Source organism: Nematolebias whitei, chromosome 15, assembly GCF_014905685.2.
Source record: "Nematolebias whitei isolate Nwh7 chromosome 15, NemWhi1, whole genome shotgun sequence".
Taxonomy (NCBI): Eukaryota; Metazoa; Chordata; class Actinopteri; order Cyprinodontiformes; family Rivulidae; genus Nematolebias; species Nematolebias whitei.
The window spans coordinates 40,669,028-40,695,353 of NC_056512.1; the positions used below are offsets into that span (position 1 = coordinate 40,669,028).

The window sequence follows — 26,326 nt, forward strand, 5'->3', positions numbered from 1 at the left end:
ATAATTATGTTATTTTGTCAAATTGCATGCCAACAGCTTTATAAAAGATTAGTTACTTTTGAGTGAAACTGATGTTTAGGTTAAATAAAGAAAGAGACATTTACATAAAGGTTCATGCTCAATCATCTAGGTAAAAAATCCAACAGTGTTCAGTCAGGTCATATGGATTGTTTCTTTTTTTGTTGAGAGATGTTTCACCCTCCATCCGAAGGGTTTCGTCAGTCTGAGAAGTCACAGACAAACTGTTTCCCCACTAAGCAGTACACTCCTACAGTGGACCAACCAGTTTGCTGGTGATAAGATGATTTCAACAACAACAACAAAAAGAAACTGTCCAGATGACCGGACGGAACATTGTTGGAAAGTGACATTTACTTTGTGAGAACAGAGATTTTCTTCAGTCTACATAAACAGCCCTGACAGAATGACAAGGTTAACCCTTCTGGGTGTGCATCCACAGCGCTGTATGAAAGGATAAACATGTAGCTTAACTCTGTCTTGTAGATTTCCTGTTGTTGAAACAAACCCGTCTTTTAAAAAATGCATTTTTCCCCCAGTTGCTAATGTTAACATGTCAGCATTGCATTGTTTATAAATGACTTTAATTTGAAACAGAATGCTTTCTCATTGCACTCGTTAACGTGGTCACCTGTAATAAGGCTGGAGATGATTAGAGGCAGGATGAGCATCTTCAGCATCCTCATGAGGATATCTCCAGGAAAGGAAATCATAGTGAGGGCAGCGTAGTCTGTCACCACCATGTACCGCAGGAACATCCCAAACACTGACCCCATCACAACACCTGACCAACAGACACAGTAAAACATCCCTTAATCCTTCAGTTTCAAGACAAATCTAAACAAAATTATCTTTGTTTTTACGACAAAACTAAAAGAAGGGAAAAGAAGAGCCTCTTTCAAATGTTTAAACACAATTAATGGACTTGATTAGCTGAAAATGAATCATTTTTCTGTTCTGTTTACAGTCCTCGAGTTGACTCAGTGGCCTCTTGTTTTACGTCTGAGATGTAAGGCATCGCTGACCGATGACGGCCATCGACAGTAATGTAAACGCCTTCGTATCAGAGTTTAAATCTCAGTGACAAATTACAGACAAAAAAAAACCGATCTCAATCCTTAACTCTTCTGCAGGGTTTGTTTTTGGTGTTAAGAAAAAAAGCTCTGCTGTGATGAAACATCCTGAAGTGTTTACAGAAGCAGACTAAAGACAACAAGCTGACAAAGTCATGTGGGGAACATGAACACAGAGTGCAGAGCTCAGTTTGTGGGTAGTAAAATCTGATGCAGATACAAAAAAAAAGCATCTGACCTCAAAAAGAATGAGAGAAATTGCATTTTGGGTGAAAATACAGCGTGAGCACTGTGTGCTAAAAGACTGTTGACATTTTTTTGACGAACAAATCGTTAACTGAATCGAACAAGCAGAACAGAAACGAACATCTAAAATGAGCTTAACTGTAGCTAAAAGCTACATGTAGCATAAGAGTTATAAAAACCCAAAGCCATTGCACACTTTTCCTTATCGAGTCGAACGTTTTGATACGTGAACAGTTACCGTATTTTCTGCCGTACATGTCGCACCGCCCTATAAGTCACAACAGTCCAAATATGTCTAATTAAGAGGAAAACTACATAAATACGTCACTTCGCCGTATACATCGCATCTATTATGCATCACCGCTGATGCATCACGTTTGTTACGAGTCACTGCTGACAACCCGGAAATGTGGGCCGGTGTTGTGCCAAAAATCGATTGGCTGCCAAATGGCGGCCGCGGGAGCGTACACGGGAGGACTTTAGCAAGAATTTAACAAGATTAACACTTAAAATAAACAATTATTTGTTTGCTCGACATTATAGTAAAGGTGCGTCTCAGTCTAACTTTTCCTTAATAAATGCACTTTGATGGTCAAATCAGCTGCATTTTCAAAAGCCGATACGCAGAAACGTGAACGCGCAGAGGGACGACTCACTGTGCATTTCTTCTAAATTTCACAACAGTGTTTCCTCTACCACTATACAAGCGGGGCGCTCCGCCCCGTCAACAGAACAGAGCGCCCCGTCTACCAAACCCCACCCCCCACCCACCTGTCGGCACTGACGTAACGCTAAACTAGCGGCTCGCAATGCAGGTGCACTAGCTAAAAAGCTAAAGGCAGCATCTTCCTTCATGTTGAACCCTCACGCTGAACGCACCCCCACCACTCGAAAACTGTCGGTACAAACGGCGCACGGCTCAGATGTGCGTCTGTCTCTCCCCCCGCCGCCCCCCCCGCCAAAAAAAAAAAAAAGTAAATGGACTGTACTTATATAGCGCCTTTCTATCTTATTTCAAAATACTCAAAGCGCTTTACATTACAATCTGTGTCCTCATTTACTCATTCATACGTCACTCTACTAGATCTCTACCAAGATAATTGAACAAATCATTCTAAAGAGACTAATCAGAGCTTTAAATCACATTCATACACTGATGGACACACATCAGAGGCTATGAGGGGTTCAGTGTCTTGCCCAGGGACACTTCAGCATGTGACTGCTGGTGGATTCGAACCCCCAACTCTCGCATTGGAGGACGACTGCTCTAACCACTCAGCCACAGGCCCCCCCCAACTTCGTCCTGCTCCAGGCAAGTAGGACGAAGGTGGCAGGCTATGGCAAGCCGATTGTGTCATAGCCTCTTTTATCTATTACATGACACAACGGCATGCCGTACTTCTCAAGTGCCATCTAGTCGCTGAAAATGTTAGTGTTTAATAATGTTTTCAGTCAGAATGAATGAAAATGGTCATATCCCAGCCAAAAATCGGTTTATAAATATGGGAAAAAAATAAATATGTCACAGGGCATGCAAATTATGCAAAAGAAAACACAATTTATAGGCCAAAAAATACAGTAGTCTGCAGAAGCAGCTTGACTGTAAACATGTGGAAGAAACTATAAACAGGAAACGAACAGCGCGGACGCTGATTCAGCATGTTTTAGGAGATTATGTATACCGAGAACCGTGAGTCCCAGCAGCAGGTTGTGGGTGTTGCGGCTGCAGTGACCAGCGTCTTTATACGCCAGCTCCGTGTTGTCATCTCGCAGGATTTCTTCCTTCTTCTGCTTCTTTATGTTGGACTGATTCACGGTGGACTGGTTTGTCATCCTGCCTGGAAGTTAAATAAAATGGGATTACTGTCACTTCACATTTCAGAACCATGCCCATGGATGTTGTTATACATAGCATTAGTTTGTGCAATAGTCTATAAAAGCAGTTAAATGTATTTGTGGTTTTAAACTTGCACTCGGGTTTTCTCAGCAGCTATTTGTGGCCGTCTGGCTTTGTTCCTGACACGGGAAGAACAAGCAGAAGCAGCTGTGACTCACATAAATGTTTTTAAAATATTTGGTTTTGATTCTTGAGGGAGGCAAAGATGCATGACTGCAAGCGAGCACAGCAGGCAGCAGCTAAACAGGACATGAAGAAACAACTCCAGAGATGTAATCTGTGCATCGTCCATTTAAATGAAAAATGCAGAAGCCAGAAGCGAAATACTACGAAATATGAAGCTGCTAACAGCTGACGGAGGAAAAATTTCGGCTAACCAGTTAGGCTAAGGTGACTCTCAAATGAAAAATGTGTGTTTTAAATAACACCGATACTCAGAAATGTCTTTTTGAGAGTTTGAATCCATTTCAGATATTCAATTTGCTGGAAGCAAAAAGTCACACTTAAATCAACAGAATTGTCTTTTTCTGCAACAATTCAGAGTAGCTGCTGAATGACTGCTGACAGTTGTTGAAGAAACTGACGCAAAGTTAAAGCAATCAAAATAAAAGCTACAAGCTCAAATTAGTAAAACAGTAGCTAAGAAATAAACCCAGCTATATAGTAGATAAAACCTAAAACCAGCAAAAGTGACTAAAGTAAAAATGAACTGAAACTGTAGTTAAAAGCTAAAATTATCAAAACATCTCTTCCAGCTCTTCTAGGAAAACTCCAAGGTGCTCCCACAGGCCAGCCAGCTGAGAGACTTGGTCTCTCCAGTGTCTCCCCCTGATTCTCATCTCAGTTGGACATGCCTGAAAAACCTCTCGAAGGACGGAGGCATCTTGACCAGAAACCCAGCTCAGCTGGTTCCTCTCCATGTGCAGAAGCTTTAATCTGGGTCTGCAACCTGCGGCTCTGGAGCCACATGCAGCTCTTTGGTCCCTCTTCAGCGACTCTTTCAAGCTTTGACCAAAACTAACATAAACTGAATCTTATTGGTTACACGAACAACAAAAAAAGGACTAGTTCAAACTGTTTTCCTGCCATTTCTTTTGCAAATTTGTGAACACTGGAGCGAGTACAAGGAGTAAAACATTTGAACTTGATGCTTTATTTCTTTATATGAAGAACTGTCTGCACAACAAAGTCCATGCTCAATAATCCAGGGATACAATCCAACATTTTTCAGTCAGGTCATCTGGACAGTTTCTTTTTTTTGTGCTGAAACGTTTCGCCTTCGATCCAGAAGGCTTCATCAGTCAAGAAAACACACAACAAAATTGATTCTTCCCCCAAAAGCTTACTCAAAGTGGAACAAACCAGTTCTGCTTGTCTGCACAGTTTATCTATTTTTAAATAAAATAGATAAAAACTGATTTTTTTTCCCCACCTTCTTTACAAGAATATGGTCTTTTATTTTAATAAATGTAATAAATCACTAGATATTTTTTTGCTTTATAATGTCACCCCTACAGGCCACAAAAGCCCCCTCCAGCAAACCTAAAGTGGCTCACGGGCCACCAATTGATATTTCACAGTTGTAGCATGTTGTTGCAGCGCCGGACACGTTTAATGTAGTGAACGAAGGAGAAAGAATAGCTCTTTTGATCGTAAAGTTTGCAGACCCCTGGTCTAACTGAACTTCTCACCCTAGCTCTACGGGAGAGTCCAACTACCCTGAGCAGAAAACTCATTTCGACTGCCTGAATCCAAGATCTCGTTCTTTCAGTCACTACTCAGAGTTGCTGACGATAGGTGAGGGTAGGAACGTAGACTGACCGGTAAACAGAGAGCTTTGCCTTACAGCTCAACTCCCTCTTCACCACAACGGACCGGCACACGAGTCCACAATAGAGCAGAAGCTGCACCGATCCATCTGTTGATTTCACGCCCCATTCTTCCTTCAGTTGTGAACAAGAGATATTTAAATTCCCACACTTGAAGGCAGCAATTCATTTCTAACCAGGAGTAGCTAAAAATGAAATGTAGCAAAACTAGTTGCAGCCCAGTGAAATAGTGCATTTAGCTCTATGGTAAGGAGATCCGTCACCCTGGAGTGAACTCACCGTAGACCTGCTGCTCATCCGTATCTGATCAGGTTGCCTTCCTTTGGAGGTTTCAGGGTACATCTCTTCATGAGACCCTTGGAAACTTCAGAAACTTACCCAAGTTAACAAAGGTTGTAACCCTGCATCATTCCATGGTGATTATTTTTGGGCGCTAAATAAAGATTTATCCTCCTGGTGTTGCTACAAAAAGAAGTGACTGGGATTATACTCTTGGAAACATAAATACCAGATTTCATTTCATTGTTGGTGAGATACTTCACAAAAAGAAACAATAACAGGATTATGATGAAGGTGTTGGATGAAATGCAGGGCACAGAGGCACCATCAGCTGTGGACTTTGAATTAAACTTTAGTCATGATAATCTGTCCAAAGGTGGTGGATTAGCAGAATGACACAGAGAAACTGAAGCAGAGCTAAAAAATTATTATGTTTAAATCCCCGAGTGATTTCTATATAAGCGCAAAGAAGTTGTACGAATAATCTGCTAAATGTGGCACAACGAGTGACATCCATGTCTAACGCTGTAAAGAACAACCTTTTATTCAACACCTGAAGGCATCATTTTCTCTTTGCCTCTGAACCATAACGTCACACCGAAAGGAAGTCTGGTGACAGAAAACTAAACACATTTTCCTTACAGAGAAATATCAGAAAGCCTAAATCTACCACCTGTACGCACCAGTCGTACATAAACACATCTGGAGCGCGCAGCAGCTGTGACAACTCCTTCCTCCAAGTATGAGTGTCACATTTACTAACAGATGTGATTATAATCAATCGTTTTAGTGTTTGGCATGGTGGAAGTCAGAACCGTTCATATCAGAGCACATTCACTAAAACAACTTCACTTACTGGTTTATCTTCTGTCAGTGTTTCATCTCCTGCTTCATGTCTCGAACCGCCTCCAAATCTCTGCAAAGGTTGCCAGTCTGAGCACACGGATTCGGGCTGCCAGAGTGATCAGAAACGGTAAATCCCAGGGGAGGAGAACGCCCGGCTAAGTTTCAGTGGCAGGGATGTAATCCTCGGGTGAATGGAGAGGAAAGGGGGGGAGGGGGATCCACAGTTATGTTCATCACAAATCCTCTTTCCAATCTTTACATCATTCTTAGCAGGAACAATGTTTGGTGATGTCATTTGGCCACATGGTTATATTTACATGAACCTGAGAAGAGTCCGAGGGAGAAAGGCCATTATCGTGAACATAGCTTGTAGATGAAGTCAGGCTCTGATGGATTGGACTTGACAGAAAAATACTAAAACTACAAAAGTGATAATACCAGAATAAATACTTTCCTCCCTAGTTTGCATTAAAGTAAATACTTCAGACGTGAAGAAGACTCCATGGCGATGACTTTTAAAGATATGTCTGTTATTCTTCTCTGTAAAAGCTGCAGAATAAATGATAAAGACCCTAAAACCATGATTCAACAGCACACGTCCTGTGAACAGAGAAGAAAAAGGAGGATCGAGTTGTAAATCTTCCCCAACAGATTATTTTCCCCCTCCAGGAGATGTCAGAGATGCCTCAGGACATTGCGTTAGCTGGCCTCAAGGAATCAGATCTCACTGCTGGCTCTGCTCCACAGAATAAAACAAACTATTTGACCTGTTAAATTTCTAATGTTTAAATAAACAGAAGCAAATGTGAAAGGCTGACTTTTGAACTGTGCGCTGATACCAGGCTGGATGGTTCCTCTCCTCTCTAGTACGGAGAACGGTTTCCAAAAATAACTAATTTAGTTCTGTCTGACCACAGAACAGTTCTGGATTCACCTCAGTCCGTTTTAAACGAGTCCAGAGAAGACTCTACAGTTCTGGATGGTGTTCACATCTGGCTTCTTCTTTGCCTGACAGAGCTTTAAGCAGCATTAGTGGATGAACTATGTTTACAGACGGTGATCTGTGGAAGTGTTCCTGAGCCCAGAACAGAACCAGGCCTGGTTTGAAAGCAGTAGCCCCCCAGGGACCCAAAGATCATGACCATCCAATACTGAATTTCAGCCGAGATTTCTAAAAATTCTTGAAGATTCTTGATTCTTGAAGGAGATGATTGTGGATTTCAGAAGGAGCAAACACCCCCACCCCTCCAAAACATAGGAGGATCTGCTGTGGAAGTGGTCTCCAGCTACAAGTATGTGGGTGTGCACCTGAATAACAACCTCAGCTGGGGCAACACCCCCACCAGCCTGATCAGAAAGCTCATCAGAGACTCTACTTCCTCAGGCGGCCGAGACGAGCTGGTCAGGGAAGCTCAGTCCTCACCTCCTTCTACAGGTGTGCAGTGGAGAGCATCCTGTGCTCCAGCATCAACGTGTCGCATGGAGGCTGCACAGCTGCAGAAAGAAAAGCTCTGCAGAGAGTGGTGAAGGCTGCACAGAAGATGTTGGAGTCAGTCTCCCCACCATCACAGACATTTACACCTCCAGATGCAGGAAGAGGGCCACCTGCATCATGAAGGACTCCACTCACCCAGCACACACACTTTTTGCTCCGCTCCCCTCAGGAAGGATGTTGAGGAACATTAAGTGTAGAACCACTAGACTGAGGAACAGCTTCTACCCTGAAGCTGTTGGACCCATGAATCTCAAATGAGACAAATCACTGTAAGGAAACTTTAATTGATGATATGCGACTTTATCTGTGCTCCTGATTATCCATGCTGCTGATTTCTTACCTTAAGCTGCTATATTCCTACTCATCTGCTCACAACAGACTCATGTTCAGGCTGCTGTTTAATACACCATATTATTTTGCATTATCATTGTTTAGTGTAAATCTTAACCTTGTATACTGCTTATTTTTTTTATCATTTATATTTTTGCTATTTTTGGGTGTAACTAGGATCCTGTGTTCACAATTTCACTCCACCTCATGTACCACATGTGATGTGAATGGCAATAAAGAACCTTGAAGTCTTTTGAATATATTATGAATCGTAAATGCTCAATGTCGTCCAAACGTTCTAAGAAACATCATTTTGAAACTGCTCCACTGTTTTCAGACATAGGTTTTCAGACTGGTGAACCTCTGCCTATCTTTACTTTTAAAATACTTCTCTTCACACCCAGTCCTCTTTCTAACCTGTTGACAACTAAATTAATTTATTTACAAAACGCTTCTCCAGCTGTTTCTTATTCATACCACTTACTTTTACAGCCTTTTGCTGCCCCTGACACAATCTTTTTAAAGATGTGTTGCTGCCCTAAAATTCAAAATGACCTTATTTTTAAATATGGTACAATTCCTTAGTTACATTGGATTGATTTGATTTGTTTAATATGCAAGTTTATAAGATTAACAAATCATTATATTGGTTTTATTTACATTTCGCACAATGCTCCAATGTTTTTCAAATTGGGGTTGTATTATTTTCCATTTTCAATACATAAATATTAAAATTCATCAGGTTGAGACTGATCAGGGAGCTTTCAAACATTTCTGGGTTTAGTCCAACAGTGACCTAGCTCTGTCTGACGGGCTCTGAACCAGAAGAACAATTCCTTCAAAGAACTTTCTTCAGTATAAAAGCTGTGAAACAAGCGTGAGATCACCACCGTGACCTTGTTAGTCGAGAGATGATGATGATCAAAACACACGACCAAATATTTCCCACACGAACAAAGTGAATAAAACGAGAACCAATGAAATAAACACAAACATCCATTGGATGTGTAATAAATAACCTAAAGGTTGCAATCAATCTGCACTCACACGGTCATATTCTTATGGCACATCTTAATCGTCGCATGGTTTCCAGGCTGCCGACATTTGGCAGAATGAGTTCATGTTCCAGAAAAGCAGACTTTGAATACTGTAAATAAGCCCAAGATGAACCATCAGAGACTCAGCATCAGAAACTGGTAACAGTCCCCGTCTCTGTTTTCACTTCTAGTTTTCAACGTTACAAACGCCACCGGGCCTTCAGCCAGACTCAGAATACTCAAAGGATCCGGAAGAGGCAACACAAGGTTAGTTTTCAGTTTAGAATCTGTTTTTTAACTCTACAAGACAGAAGTAAAGTTTACTGAGGTTGTTAAATCCGTTAACCGTATTTTTCGGTCTATAAGTCACAGTTTTTTTTGCATCATTTGCATGCCCTGCGACTTAGACACCGAAGCGACGTATTTTGGATTTGTTTCTCATATTTATAAACCAATGTTCGGCTGAGATATGACCGTTTTCATTCGTTCTGACTGACAATATTGAACACTACCATTTTCAGCTGCTAGATGGCACTCGAGTGGTATGGCATGCCGTTGTGTCATGCAATAGGTAAAAGGGGCTATTAATGACACAATCAGCTTGCCATAGCCTGCCACCTTCGTCCAGCTCGCTTGGAACAACTGTAAAAATCAGCTTCATTTCACTGCGCTGCCCTGGTGAAATGCAGCTGATTTGACCATTCAAGTGCATTTATTAAGTAAAAGTTCAACTGAGACACATTTTTACTATAATGTCGAGCAAACAAAATGGTGTTTTTAGGTGGTTATCTTGTTAAATTTTGAAGAAATGCGCAGCGTTCTTCATTCCAGATTTCCTCCCTCTGCACGCTCTCACAGCCCCGACGCAGCAAGTACTTTTGAAATGCAGCTGATTTGACCGTTAAAGCGCATTTATTAAGTAAAAATTAGACTGAGACACACCTTTGCTATAAGTTCGAGCAAACAAATAATTGTTTTTAAGTGTTAATCTTGTTAAATTCTTGTTAAAGTCCTCCCGTGCACGCTCCCGCGACCGCCATTTGGCAGCCAATCCATTTTTGGCACAACACCGGCCCACATTTCCAGGTTGTCAGCGGTGACGCGTAACAAATGCGACACGTCAGCGGTGATGCATAATAGATGCAACGTATACGGCGAAGTGACGTATTTATGTAATTTGCACTTTATTAGACATATTTGCACTGATGCAACTTATAGGGCGGTGCGACGTGTACGGTGGAAAATACGGTAAACGAAAACGTGAATTCACATTTTGTCTATCAGTGTAAATATTATCACCGTTACTTCAATCTTTTTAAAACAAAACGCTTCAATTTCTTGTGAGACAGTTCATTGGTTGTGTTTAAGTATAAATTGTAGGAAGATGTTCATGAAAGTCGTGATGTTTAAGGTTTATCTGCTTGAAGACGACAATAAAACTGTTTCAACTTTGACCTAAATATGACGTTTTAAAAGCTAATTATTTGTAATAATTTCCCTCTAAATCCTCAGTTTTACTGTTGCCGTCAGACTGAATTCTCAGTAAAACGCTTGTTGAACTTAAAATGACTACAACAACAAATAATAATTATTATTAGAGTCCCTCTGAAAGTCCTCGCGGTTCTGTGAATAAACTCTGTGTTGTAATATTTGGTTCAGGAGACATCTGCGTTCACGTGGGTTTGCACCGACGGGCGTGTTCGGGTGTCTGTGTGTCTCAGAGGATTATTTCCAGCGGTTGATTGTTTGGTGTGAGCTTTGCTAAGGGATGGAGATATAATCCCCACCCCGCCCCTCCACAAAACTCGTTTAACAGACGGAGAGGACGACCGTCGCTGCACTGCAGGATTCAAGAGAAGCTGACAGAAAACGTGCGTCTCCCAAAACTGATGGACGTTTTCTTACTTGACGTCAACCTTTACATTTTTGTCCACTTAAAGAAGTATTATAACTTCAATTCTTGTGTATTTAATGTTTAAAATTGAAATTTAAACACTAAAGATAGATGTTGGTTTTTTTTTTAATGTTTAAATCAGCGTTTCCTCGTTTTGTTTGCTTTTGACCCACAAAATAAAAGTTGATCCCAGTGTACAAACATTGAGCCTCGTCAACAATTTTAGAAGTTTCTATACTTTTATGGCCATTTTTGAAACATTTAAAGCTAAATTTGTTATTGGCACTCCTTTTAAAACGTATTTGATTTTCATAGTTCTTCTCAAGACCCCACACTTGGAGTTTAATGAGTTCTTCACACAGCTGATCAGTCTTTCGTGTCGAACGGAGTCAAGTCACCGATAAATCAATTACAGCTCAGTTTTCATTGATTTAAAGCTAAACACGTTGAGTGGTGCTAAAATAATCACGTAGAAGATATTTAGAAAAGTTTTTCAGCTAACAAATTTATCTTGAGTGTGACTTAGACTGAATTACTGTCTGCTTTGGGATATGTTTTAAGATTACATAAGTTCAAATTGACCTTTAAACCCAAATCTTATAGAGATTACGCTGGTTCAGATAACGTCTGCAGGATGCAAACACATGCCTGGTATGTGTGGCTTCGCCCATGGTGTGGGCCGTGGAGGTGGGGGGGCTTATTGGTGTTTATTAACGCTGTTGGTGACTGCCAGTGTCAATCAGAGAACAATCACAATCAGATGTGACCCCAAAGAGGTCAGAAAGCGCGTGCAGAAACCTTTTAACGAGATAAATGTTTGTTTTTGTGTCTCTTTGTTTTAAGATTCCTGTGATGGACTGGAGACCTGTCCAGGTGTCCCCCGCCTCTCACACAGTGATGGCAGGACATGGGCACCAGGGACCCCCGCGACCCGAAAAGGAAGAAGCGGATAAAAACAATGGATGGATGTTTTAAGATTATTGTATCCATTTTCCAGATTATAGATTAACTTCCTCACAGGCTGAAGCTGCGCCCGTTGGGTTGATCAGTCATCATTAAGAGGGTAAAGGTGCGACGGCGAGAGAGCGGCTTGTGACGGACAGCTGACATGTCCTGGATTTCTGTTGCGCATTAGAAAAGCTCTGGCTCGACTCCGCGGGTCACCCCCCGCACAGCCGGAGAAATCCCACCTGTGTTTGTCTGCACTAATTTCAGATTATTACCACGGTTTTAACTGTTACCTTCAGGGCCTTGCTGCAGATTACTCCTTTGATGTTTAGCTCAGGTAAAAACATGCCGAAGGATCAACTCTATCAGCTAAAACACGACGGTTATAACTCCTAAAAGTTTACGGTGAAGAACATTTAAGGCTGCAGTTCATAAATGTGCTTTTAAAAAAGTACTTACATGTGTTAAAGTAGTGCGAGTGGGGAAAAAAGGCGCTTACATCTTAATATGTGCGTTTTTATTTTACTTTGTTACCTTTAGAAAAGCTTAATGTATGTCCTGTTATTTTAGATTAACTGTGCAGAAGCCTAAAAACATAAGTTGACCAGTAAATGTATTTTTTTTATAGATAAATAACTAATGAAGTGTGTGTCATCTTTCAATATTCAGATTTTTACTCATTTTGCTACAGTTAAAAATGCTTATTGTAATTTTCCAGACATCTCCAAATGTTTTCACTCACGAATAATAATCAAATCTTTGGTTTAGGAGGTTTTTAAAAAAAACGACAAAAGTCCAATAAAAACACATCAGGGATCTAAACAGGGAGTCAAAGTGCTTTTATTGCGAAGCCACTAATTTAAAACAGAAATAACCTTTTGTTATAGTTCTTTCCCTTCTTATGTGTATTTATGTGTGTGCAACTTTTACAAGTGAAAGAGCCATTTTGATTACTTCTATTAAATATAATTTGTATAAAGTCATTAAGTACTTGAGATTTAAAATTAGGATCAAATAAAACAATAATGTTTCCATTATTAGGTTTTGTTCATCAGATTGTTGGTCATTTTCATAAAGCGCTGAAGGTAGCAGGCTTTTATTAAAGTCAGACCGTTATTTCTAATCTTGTCTGTATAATAAAATTAACTATTTATGTTAGAACATCAGATAAAACTATAATCTCCAACAGATGCAGAAAACTCCCTGCTTTTACAGCAATCTGCCTCCAGCTTGTTGAAAAAGTGAGAATTTTCCGCTGGATTTGGAGAACAACTTCGCTGCGAGTCAACGCAGCGAGCGAGAAAAACTTTCGGCTCAACGATAAAACCAGTCGCTAAATTTTAAACACATCTGAGTGAAAATCTGACACACATTCAGATTATTCTGGTAGAGAAATGATGAGAAGCAAGAGTATTTTTTTATTACCAATACGTCTAAAAAGAGTCCAGCTGCTGCAGAGGTGTTACAAACGTTTTGCAAATATTTGGATTATCTGCTAAAACTAACTAGTTTTTTGTTAATTTAGTCAAAAATATTGCTCAGGTTGATGTTTTTAGTCAACGGCTGGTCTGAAGAGTCACACGGGGCTCCAGAACCGCAGGTTGCAGCAGAAATGAGACAGAAATCGAATGAAATCGGTTCAAGATGCATTCAGAAAGCCACTCGAGTGTGATCTTCTAATTTTAGATGTGTGTGTGTGTGTGTGCGTGTGACCACATGTCCCACACCCTCCCCTCCCCTCCTCTCTCTCAGATGATAATCTCGATGTAATAATCTGTTGTTTGAACTCCTTAAGCACAGACTGTCTATCACATCTGCTCTCTTCACCCCCGTAAAGCCATGCTATTAATAAACTCGCTCCTTTTTTCTCCCGTTTTCTGCGTTTCGATCCGCACCTGTCAGAGCTGAACTTCTTAATGTCCTCATCAAGGAAACGCACCTTCTCATTTGACCAGCCGACACTCTGGAAAATCGTTATTTCTGCTTTAAATCTCTCTGATCCTCTTCTTTATCAAACAAGAGCGGTAAGATTTTCCACGTCTGCTGAAATATTTAATGCTTCTTTCAAACTGTTGCAGATGACTCATGAATAACTTCTCTAAAGCTCTGATGATCCATTTCCTCCAGAGAGACAAAAGCTTATAATCGCAAATGATATTAGATGGTTTCAAATAACTCTGTCGAAGAAAAACAACCATTTATGTGTCAGTGTTGAATCAACGGAGGGACGGAGTCTTACCTGCTGTGTGCTGCTGTCTCCCGTCCAACAAGAGCGAGGCATCAGGAGGGACGTGAGGATGAAGCCACAGTCTTTTGCGTCATCTGAGAAAATTTACAGATTAATACAAAGAACAGCTTGGTCCTCCAGCCCCCTCCTCCACCTCACCCCACTCCCCTCCCTCCGTTCTGTCTGTTCCGTGCACATAGTTCTCTCCATCCGTGACTTTTTATTAAAGTAATCATTAGATGCACATCTACAACAGATAAATGTTTGGATTTGACCCAATTAAAGATGGCCACTGCAGCTAATCAGCCTTTGCAAACACAAAAATGGCTCAAACTCCATCAATTTGACAGAAATCGGGTCTAAATTTTGATATAATTCCCCAACACATATCCCGTTTGCTAAAAGAACTTGCATAACATTGTTTTCCAGGTTTGAGCTATAATTCTGTCACTTCTCAACACGAATCTAGTTTAAAACTCTGGCATCAAAGGTGGCGGGCGATATGCATTCATTCAAGGCCTGAACCTGGAAGATCAGAATCAAAATAAGCTTTACTGTCACTGCACAGTTAAGTACAGCGAGATTACGTTCCGTACAGCCGTCCTAAAGATGGACGGAGGTGTACTAAGAAACACTGCCCTTATTGCTTAGATAGAAAAAGGGAAGCCACATAAGGATATTTCTTAATACATCTACGTCCATATATAGAGATCTCTCACACCGTGTCCTTTAACAGGGCACAGTTTAAGGTATCAAAAAAATTTTACCACAGACACAATACATAGGCATGGACGACAAGACGGTGAGATTTGTCCATGAACATTTCCAGATAGTTTCCCTAGTCCTGATAAGATGTTAGTGTCTCTCAGCTGGTACAGCTCTGATAAGCGTACAGAGAAGTTCTCTGGGGGGGGGGTCGGCAGAGCAGAGCGTATTTACATATCCTCCAGGAGCAATTTGAGATAAGTTGGCCTTCCAAGGCCGAGCGGAGAGGCCAGATTCAGATAACAATTGTTTGGGCAGGCAGACTCTGGTTCCTGTCTGCCTTCAGTTCTGCTGGAACTCTCGATGGCGAATCCAAACAGCCAGATTTGTGAACATTCCTCCGGTTGGTGCTTTAGCTTTTCTCCAGGGTCGAATCAAACATGCCGGCAAGTTCCAGGAGCTCACAACGCATATGACTTTGAGAGCTCGATGCACAAATGAATCCATCACATAAGGCCAGCAGCCTGACCAGGGCCAAATTAGCTGCAGCCGTCTTCTTTGTATGTTGATAAACCAGGAACCAGCCGATTCCACAAAGGAGGAAACCTGTTATCATAAATCCAATTATATATGCATCTTCGATCCATGACATACCCAGCTGCATGTGTCCGCTTGGGCATGAGGGCTCTCCAGTACCCTGCCTCTTGAAAAAAAAAAAACATTAATCAAAAGTGTTGAAAGACCAGCTGACCAGATCCGTAATAATAATTTACAATTCGGAAGATGTGTAAAGAGAGGCTCTGTGCACAGGACAAAGAGCAAAAGCAGGAGGAAGGCAGGAGAGGGAGGAAAAGTCTCCGTCTTGTTCGAGGGCAAGTGAGAAAAAAAAAATGGTGATGAAAGATGGAGAAGAAAAAATATCTCCTGCAAGTAAGGTGAGGCACAAAAAAGATTTTAGAAGCTTTAAGAGATGCAGAAATGTACAAAAGCATGAGTTTGTGTGCAGAGGGGGGTGTTTCAGGTGTCCTCCATTCCACAGGAGGGCGCTATGACTCCTGCAGTGGCAGAAGGAACCTGCACAGTTTCCTGACAGGTATCAGTGTCAGTCATGAGGAGCTGCTGCACATGCTGGCCTTCTTTGTAAATCTCTACTCTGCAGCAGCACGGAGTTCAAACCGAGCTAATAAAGAAGTCGAGGAGTTTCAGGTTGGCTCATAAAGACTGCAGACCTACTGGCTTCATGGGCTTTGAGACAGGGCCAGGATTGATTTACGACTCTAACGTCTCAACTGTCAAACATGAAGATGAGCAACAACGTGACTCCTTCCTTCAACTGGCTGCCATCATGGACACGTAAGATTGAAGGTGGCGATATAACGAACTAAAAAACGCTCAGTGATCACAGCAAGACTTCAAAAAGCATCCTGGTTTGTGATGTGAGCCTCTCTAATGTGGGAGCTTGTCATCACCGGTTGCTGCTTCTTTCTAATTTTAGTTGCAAAGAAGACAGACAACATATCTGCTGAATATTTAGGTCATTAGGAATTTTTCTCATTAACATTCAAACATTTGAATGAGAACTCCAGATTGGGAATACACACTTATTACAGATATTAGAAAGTAGAAAATATCTCCAACATCCTCTTTTAGGTCAAACGTTTATTGTCCAGAACAGAATAAACATCTTCTGCCATCACAAGATGTTAAAACAATTTCCTGCGGGATCAATACAGTTAAGTTCTATCTTCTATTATTTTCATCTTTAAAATGAAGGATGTTAGACTGATGATGTCATTGTTTCTGTGAAATCAGTGTGAGTGCTGATTTTACTACAGAAGTCTAAAAAAACAGGAGAACGAAAGCTAAAAACTAAAATGCAATAGCTAAATGCTAAAATGAGCAAAACATTACTTAAACTTCCAAAGTAGCAAAATGAAGCTAAAAGCTAAATACAGTAAAAGGCTATCAAAAAGCTAAAATAAGAAAAATGCTAGTTGGAAGCAATAGGCTAGTCAAAAGCAGCTAAATATTTGCTAAAATAACAAAAGTCCCACTAAAAGCTTAAGAAGCAAAGAGCTACATACAAGCATTCTGATAGCAAAAAGTAGCAAAAGGGAGGCTAAAAGCTAAAAGAATCAAAAGCTATATAAAATAATTAAAATGCTAACTGAAAGCTAAAAGTAACAAAATCCTAACAAAAACCTAAAAGTGGCAAAAGAACAGCTAAAAGTGGAGAACAGTAGCTAAAACCATAAAGCTGCTCAAGAAAACAAAAAGAGAACATTGAAGAAGGTTTTAAAGTGTGTGTGTGTGGGGGGGGGGGGGGGGATTGGAGAGCTCTTAATGTATTTCTATGGAAAAAATATTTGTAAATAAAAAGCATATTTTGAAAAATATTAAAGTTACAAAAAGCAAACGTCACAGCACCCAGCTACTGCACGAGCTGAATGTTTTCATAGATGAACAATTCAAATACAACAAAACATCTGCAGAAGTAAATCAACTGAAATAACACAAATAAAATAAAAAATAAAACCATATAACCAGTTACCGGTAGACATGTCATCCACTGTTCTAATCTAACAAAATGTAATTTAATCTAATCTAAGACAGGATGTAGAAATGTGTGTAGGATAGTTTATATCTTTTCAGCTTCGAGATGTAGGAGCAGCCAGGCGCTGCTGATCAAATGCACTGAGATTAGCTGCAGCCTTCAAGTGGGCGTTCTCTCAACGCCAGAGTGGAAAGACATCAGCAATTACCTTGGAGAAACAACTGTTAACCTACAAAATATTACAGGACCATTTCCAGACACGCTCACTGAGAAGTATCGTTTGTGATAAACATGATAGGTTCTTCTTTTTCCAGAGTTTGCTCAAAGTAAATGAGCTCCATTTAAACATTACAGTTAGCACGTAAACATTCAACTTCAAGACAAGATGATAAAAAAACAACTGAACGAGTTGGACTTGTTTTGGAGGGTTGTTAAGAAAAAGCCTTTTTTCCGCAGCACAGCTTAAGTTTGCATAGTTGCATCTGAACAAACCGACTTCTGGAACAACGTCCCTTTGGACAAACGAGATAAAAGTGAAGATGTTTACCCATAATGCACTCATGCATACTGATGGTGGGCGGCTAATAGTTTGTGCTTTATTCTGCAGCGTCAAGATCGGAGTTGATCCGTCGTAACCAAAGTATTTTAGAGACAAATGTGGGGCCATGTGTCCAACAGCTGAAGCTCAGCAGTTCAACCCAAGGACGACAACCTCCTACAGCGGTTTGGCTGAAAAAGAAAAGACGTTGTAACGACCCTCTCAAATTCAGACAAAATGGCTGAAATGTTGTGGCAGGAACTATTTTATTTATATTTTTATTTTTATTTAACAGGATAGTCCCTTTTCAAGGGAAGCCTGGGCCTGAAGGCAGCCTAACATGCATGTTTTTGTACTGCGGGAGGAAACCGGAGTACCCGGAGAAAACTCACGCAAACTCCACGCAGAAAGACCCCAGCTCCAAATCGGGGCTTGAACCCAGGACCTTGTTGCTGTGAGGCAGTGCTGCTAACCACTAAGCTGTCGTGCTGTCATGACCTTCAAAGAGCTGTGCGGAAATAAATATGTGCAAATCTCAATTTACTGAAGGTGCATTATAAAGAAGAGTTGGCCAAAACTTCTCCACAACCATGTGAAAGACTGAAGAGGTCCTACAGAGGAGGATCTCTGTTGCGTCTGTTTTGGGTGGACTTCTTTTCACATGCTACATCTGCATTTTTGATACGCAGTAGTTTTAGTGAAATAAATGATAACCAAGTAGTATTTAATACTCAGACCTGAAAGACCAAATGATTTTTGATCATGTCCTGATGTGTAAATCCTTCAAACTGAAACCCCAGGTGCTTTCTGTTTTCTCTAACCAGGACTGTACGCGCCGCCGAACTGCTCCCATTATGCTCGTAAATCCTAAAATGACAGACCTGAATTTGGTTAATTACAACACAAACACAGACAAATTTCCTCAAACTTAAACACACACTTCCACGCACACATCCCATGTCACTCTCAGTCTCGCAGGGAGAGACAGATGGACAGGGCCAAAATGGGGACAACCGGGCCGGAGCCTCCTTTGTGCGGTAGTCGCTCTGTAAGTCAATCCTCTACTAATTGCCTGAGCAGTTCAAACACAAAGTCTGCCACTGAAATTCAAACCTGCTGCTGTTGTACAGTGAGTAAAAATTACAATGTGTTACATTCTGCCTCCTGGCAAGAAAAGGGACCGCAACGCGGCCTGTAGAGGAAGAGGTGAGGGGACGGAGGGACAGATGAGCTCAAAAACGCAGAGACACAGGAAGGTGTGGACTCTGCTGCCAACATGAAAGCCAGGACTGTAAATAGATCATTCACTATTTAGGCTGCACATCTAATGTGGGCGGGTGCAGACGGTGACAAATCTGCGGCGAGAGAATGAAAGCGTAGCCGTCGTAGGTGAACCGAGTCCCGTAACGAGACACCGAGGAGGGACAGATAAGGAGACAAGTGATTGAGAGGTAATCCTGGAAGAGAGAAAAAAAAAAGTGAGGTGCTGTAAGAAGAGAGGGAGCAGACGATGTAAACAAGACGACGAGCAGAGTGCGCGCACGCTGCGTCTGACGCCGTTTCATTAAACCAGAGCATCGCACCTAACAAAACAGTCCCGACAAACAGAGCTGGATCGGGTCAGAACCTGTTTCTGATTAGACATTGGGCAGAATCACCGAAGTTCTCCCAATGATGGTCAAACTCCCTCTTCTTCCCGAAGGTGAACATTCCAAACTCTAATTTCAGTTTTGTGCAGGAAAGACTTGTAGGCACATGTGTTGTTTGTTTGTCAGAGCTGCAGAATGTCTCTATGGGTGTGCATACTTGGCTCAGCGTGCACGTGCGTTGTTTGTGTTTGCGTGTTGTTTGGCTCCGGATTCCAGCGCGCCACTTTTCCTCATTGACCTTTAGGAAGCTGTGAAAGGTTCTGCAACCGTGAACGCCGAGTCAGCAAAAACACTATTACTTTTAGTGTTTTATGTAATCAGACTTCTTCTGAATGTGATTTTTTTAAACAATTCACACATCAAAGAGTTCGGCTCGATCCGTAAAACTACACCCGACTTTTAGAGGTTTCTTTTTTTGGTTTGTGAATTAATTAACTATATGTACAAAGATTTTCCCCACAGAAATACACTGAGATGTTTTCAATGTCATCAAAAGCATTGTTTTCTGAAATATTTGTTCCGTTTTAGCCGTTTTCTGCTTCTTTCAGCATTCGGCTACTGTCTTGCTAAATTAGACTTAACTATGGTTTTGCTATTTTGTAGTTTTGAGTTACAAGTTTGCTAATTTAAGCTTATATCTATGATTTTGCTACATTTAACACATATAATTTTACTTGGGTAAACTTTTAGCTACAGTTATGCTTTTCAATACCGTTTTGGTACATTTACCTTTTCAGAACTGTATTGCTAGTTGTAGCTAGCAATTTTTACTTCTGTTCTGCATGTTGTAACTTTAATAATTCTTTTTTCAACAACTTTCAGCAAAGTCCTTCAGCACTTTTCACACCTGTGCCAAACTCGTCTCCGGTCGAGCCGAACAGCAGCTACAAGTTCTACAGCCGAAGATGTCTAAGATAAACGGAGAGCCATGAAGACAGACGGAGACAGACAGGAGGTGATGCATTCATCAGCGAGTCTGATCCACTCCGATGAGCGACCTCACCTTTGACCTTTTACCTCTTTGCCACCAGTGCTGGCGGCTGGGGCATTTCCAGGAGGCTCTGGCTAATTGGGTCGGATTGCGCGGGGAGCAGCATTACGTCTGAAATTGGAAACACATGCAGCTCTACCTCAGAGTGCATGTGGTCATGGTGGCAGGTTTCACTGCAGAGACGCGTTTTCCAGGTGAAAAGGTGGACGAGACGGACTTTTGTGAAGGTGGAAAGCAACGTTGAGAAGAAGGAAAATGACCAAAAATGAAAAATAGGAGAGAAAAAGTAAAAAATACTTAAAGTCCTATTATTCCCAGAAGGAATGCATGTCGCCTGCAACCTCTCATGCCTCTGTTTTAGTTTAAGAATATTTTATTTTGAGGAATAAAGTTCTAGCTATTAGGTTGAACCCTGGAAACAACATTATACACAATCTCATGTCAAGGTTTTAATCAACAGTTTAGCTGTATTTTTGCTTTTGGCATTTTTGTTGTTGCTAAATTTATATTTTAGCTATGGTTTTACTGCTACAGTTTTGCAACATTTAGCTTTTAGTTATGGTTTTGTTACATTTAGCTTTTAGCAACCATTCTTCTCAGTTTTGCTTTTAGCTGCAGTATTGCTTACTTTTGTTTTTAGCTATGCTTTTGCCATCATTTAGCTGTTAGCTACAGTTTTGCTACATTTAACTTTTAAATATGGTTTTGCTAAATTTAGCTTTTAGCAATTGCTTTAGTAATTTTAGCTCTAGGTTTCTAAGTTTTAGCTTTCAACTGTGTTGCAAAGTGTGCACTGGGGACGATGCTCAGCTACTACCACACCAAACTTTAGCTTCTTCTTTCCCAAAGGCTGTGGCGGCCATCTTGAATTGTGCTGAATTGAAAGGTAAATCAGTTGTGAACTCAATGACTACTATAAAAAAGTGTGTTCAGTGATTCATGAGATATTTTTGCTAATGCTACAAACGATCACTCACACAGCCAAAACATTATCGCCCTTTCACTTTCGGCAGTGAAAAATAGGTGTAAAGATGGAAAATCAAATGATGACGAACTTTTCCTTGGAAATGATCCATTGTGGACAGACTGACAGTTCAGCTCAGCTTTTTTGCAATAATCACCATAACTGCCTTCCAATTACGCTCAGATCCAAGTTTCATATGAAGGAAGGTGTCCGGCGCTAAAGCAACAAGTTGATGGATGACAGCAGGACGGGTGGGAAACATTTCAGGAGAGGGGCCGACGGGTGGAAAAGTGACATCTGGAAACTTTAAAATGCTTGTGGGTGTTTTTCGTTTTCAATAAGGGGCGTTTGAAGACGATCCAAAAGGTGAATCAACGAGGTTGTCCTGGTGAAACTCAGGTGTTGTTATTGTCCACTGTTGAAAGACGAGGACAGAGCCATGATGCGTATGCTGTGTGTCTGTCAGAATATTACCACCCACGGTGAGATTTTTAACGAAACACTCGTATGGTAATCACTGCATACACATCAAGAACTGATCACTTTTGGAGTTGACCCAAATCAAGATGGCCGCCACAGCCAACTGAGCGTAGAAAACTCAAAAATGGTCACAACTCAAACAAAAAATTTCATTTTGCCGTAGTTGAGAACCTTTTACAACACACACTCCATGTGCTAATCATTGCACAAGATCTTTGCAAAAAAAAAAAAAAAACTTAAGCCTTTTCTATTGGAGTCAACGTCTGTCTGTTAGCAAAATATCTTATGAACGGCTGAATATATTTTTAATGAAACGTTTCGAAAGGTAAACAGTGTTTGCACATCTATAACTGATCTGACTAACGTTCGGAGCCAATCCAAATTGGTATAGCCACAAGCCAACACAGAAATGGCTACAGCAGAGTAAATTTTACACTGAGCAAAAAAATGTGATGTGGTAGTAGCCGAGAGTCGTCCTCAACAGAGCGTGACCAGTCGCATTACTGCATGAGGTTGCACATAATGATTTCAAGGTGTGACCAAAACGGCTACAACACTTTCATTTCTCAACATGAGACGATCTCCAAAACTCCTGCATGAACGGTGGCGGGCGATATGCATTCCTTCAAAAGAATTCTAGGCCTTAACCAGTGGTGTAGTCTACGTGATACTCGGGTATACGGAGTATACCCACTAGAAAAAGCTTAAGCAAGTCAGTATACCCATTTAAAAGTGCCCAATGATACATGACATAACATTAGGCACGTGTCATCGATACGTTAAACGGCAGTTAAACGTGTCCGCAATAATCTATCGATATGCATCACTTTGCTTTGATACTGCTTTATAAATTCTATAACATGTTTTTAATACAAACTGTTGTCCAAAGTTTGTTGTTCATTTATTCAAATATAAGCATCAGAGGAATTTGGAAATGTTCGGTATGCTTAAAAATCTAAATAATTTGAAGCTTACATTGTACTAACCAGTGAACTTGGGTTTCTAAGCACAGTTCACCTCGCTACAAAAATGTAGACTGGCCTTAACAATTAAAATATGCCTGATGTGGCTATTTTTATAACTCATAAATGTGTTGAGGTTTAGGAAAACAAAAAAAAGTGCAGATTTTATTATTTGTAATGACCTGCTAAAGACCTAACTGTGAAGACTTTCGATTACTTGAGGGTTAAGGAAACCTTTAAATGTGATGCGTCAGTGACAGCAGGAGGTATAACTCGTTCTGTAAAGATCTTTTTTTTTTAAAAGCCCTTGATCTTGTTGATTGTAAAATGGTTTAACTTGGAAGAAATTAGAAAGGTGTCAGGTTAAGAAAACACACCCCACCCCTTCTAATTGTCCTTTTTAACTGACCGTCACTCATGTCCGCACTCGGCCAACAACTTTCTCCGGCTTTTCTCGTCTCTCACTCGAACCTTTACTGATGCGCCCAGAGGTGGAATTATTGAAGTACGCGCGGGGGCAAGTTCAGGCAGAGAAGGAGCTGGAGAGAATGGGTGGAGGGCTGCAAAGATTTCCAGTGACTGACGGTAAATGCCAAGAGGGAGGAATACCGCAAGGGACACAACAGGGAGTGCATGTTTGTGTTTGTGTTGAAGACAAGCTTGCAAAAGAGTTTTCGAAGTGACGGCAGCGTGAGACAGAGAGAGTGTGTGTTTGCGCAATCAGTCATCGAGTGCAAGTATATCAACGCTTCCTTCTACCTGAGAGTCCTGACAGTGTTAAATGTCTCCGTCCCTGAGTGAAGACTGCACTTTTAGTCTGTCTCTCTATACAGAAGTGACCCGTTTTAGCGGTTTGAAAAACCCTCTTTTCATGGTCTCCCCCCATCGTCTCTTTCTGCGTCTCCTCTCTGGTCCCTATCTCTCCCATCCCTAAACGCTTTCATGAGCAGTCTCTCAGGGGCAGGGTTGTAACACAAGCCGGCACTCTTTTGTCTCCATTCTTCTCCTTATCCTTTCATCTTTTTAAACATTCAAGGGAAAAGGGGGTTTGGTGAGATGGAAACCACTACTTGGTAAAGGAAAGAAAGAGATAGCATGTGAGAGAGTGAGAGGAAAAAGGGGGAGGCAGAGTCTCTTTCCCTCTCTGCTCATCATCCAGTTTATGGCTCTCCTTTTCAACAAGGCCATTCAAGGTGGGGAGGCTTCGTGGACGGGCTATTCTTGCAGGTCAATAGCACAAACCCTTGTCTGGTTTGTGCTGCGCCGAGGACCCGTTGAACTGTCTGCCGCTCTGCATGTTTGTCCCCCAAAGACCTCTTCCTTGTCTCCTGTTCTGACTTTCCCCCAAAAGACTCATGGGTGCACTGATCAGTGAGTCACCAGCTCCTGTTTCGAAACCTTTTACCTTTAAAGTTGAGATGTCCGCTTTTATCCCGGCTACACTGCAGGAAAGTGCACGTCTGTGTTGCACCGACTTCTTCTTAAAACCACTGCGGGATTTCAAGCAAGTCGATGTAAACAAAGCACTGAATCGAACAAAAAACACGGAAGCTTGAGTCACATGACTGACCTACATCTGGCTGGCCGTGATCAACCTCATAGATACAATTTAGGTGAAAATATAAAAGTCAGTCTGTAGCTAAACGCAAAGCAAAAGAGAAAGATGGAGAGAGACAACGGTCAAGAATAAACATCGAGAATCAGGCAGACGGCGGAGCTCAGGCCTTCAAAAAACTTGGTGTCATCAGTCAATGGTTGCTTTTTCTTTTACTTTAATGTATTTTTATTTTATATGTACTTTTATACTTTATATGTACTTTTATATGTACTACCCACGGCAAAATCTCACACAATTTCAAGGTGACTAAAACATATTTTAATAAAGACTTGTACACTTACTGTTTCGGCCTGGCCCGTCCTTTGATCTGCACACTTTACCAACCTGATCGCTTTTCCAAGAACGTCTCTGTTTTCGACCGGTTTTCAGTCACTTTGGCTGTTTTTGTAGGTAAACAAACACACGTGAGTTGACAGCCATTCAAAAACTTTGCTTACATTTTTTTTTTTTTTTTAAGGTCACAGTAACTATCCAAATGAGAGAGAAAAATGTGTGAATCTTGTTTCTTACTTTATGAATTTCTTTTTAATGACGCTGCAACACAGATAATATCTGAAAGGAGAAATGCATGAAACAGAAACGTCATGAAACAAACTGCAGAACTACAGTAAGTTAAAATGTGTTGAAATACAATAAAATGCACAAAATTTGCCTGCAGTGCCAATAAATAGTTGTGCTTTTACAACCAAATAGCTTCTAAGTGACATAATAAAAGCTAGAGAAAATATATATCTATGGCTGTTTACATCTGGAACGAGACCTTATTCAGGCCAGCCAATCACAACATGGAAACAAACTGCAGCTTTACAGCTCAAGTTTCTTTCATTTGATAGTTTGTCAGATTATCCAGCCGCAGCTAGCATTTCAGTCTACGCCACATCCCTTGAAATTTAAAAACAAACAGGTAGATTTTCTGAAATTTTGCCTGCCGTGCCCAATTAAGTTGTTCATGGCCATGAATCATACAAAACCAGCATATTGTAAATATTCAAATATTCTGCCCTAAGGTTGTATCTCACTGCTTTAACTACTGGTGACTAATGGTGAATGGCAAAATGTCTCTGAATGTTTGTGGTTTTACTGGTTTTGATGTGTGAGTCAAATAAGCTTGCAGTCTTGTCCTTGAAATTTTAAACATGTTCAAAACAAAATGTTCTCTTAAAACCGTCAGAAAATGTTAAACCCGTCTCAAGAGCTAGACAGCTGTGTTTTGACTCCTGCACCGGCGCTCTCCTCTGACAGAAAAACATCAGAGACTACAGCCTGAATAAGATACAAACTCAACGACAAATATTAAATGTTGAAAAATGATCCGAATTGGACGATTTTTATTTCAGAAGTGTACTCCAGTGGATTACATCGTAAACCCAGGAGTGGCTGCCAAGGTGGGTACAAAGCGGGCTGAGGCAGGTATGATGTGGGTGGGGGTGGGCAATGAAATAATGTGCACAGCCTAGAACAGTGGTTCCAAAAAATTGGGGTCATAGTCACAAAACTATCGCTGTGAGTCACAAAACACTAAGTTTTGGGTCCTGATCTAAATCAAACCAAACTTTAAAATTATTCCTATTAGCATAATTCAATTATAATTGTTACAAACAATAAAGACTAGACATAAATAGGAAAATTGTTGTTTGTGTTGTACAGCCAAAGCCAAAAATATTTGGGGTCACAAGTCCATGGCATTTTGGGGGGTCAGACGTTTAAAATTTTGGAAAGCTCTGGCCTGGAATACAGATTTTTAAA

At 40.9% G+C, this 26,326-nt stretch overlaps 1 protein-coding gene across 1 annotated transcript in view; it reads right to left on the reverse strand.

The window, feature by feature from the left end:
* slc1a9 (solute carrier family 1 member 9) overlaps window positions 1-14,165 on the reverse strand; it is a 31,231-nt gene extending 17,066 nt beyond the window's left edge. The window contains exons 1-3 of the mRNA XM_037688699.1: window positions 14,132-14,165; window positions 3,020-3,175; window positions 650-802 (exon numbers count right to left, since the gene is read on the reverse strand). Coding sequence (XP_037544627.1) covers window positions 650-802; window positions 3,020-3,170 — 304 coding nt within the window. The 5' untranslated portion in view covers window positions 3,171-3,175; window positions 14,132-14,165. The remainder of the gene's footprint in view (window positions 1-649; window positions 803-3,019; window positions 3,176-14,131) is intronic.
* Between the last annotated feature and the right edge of the window lie 12,161 nt (window positions 14,166-26,326).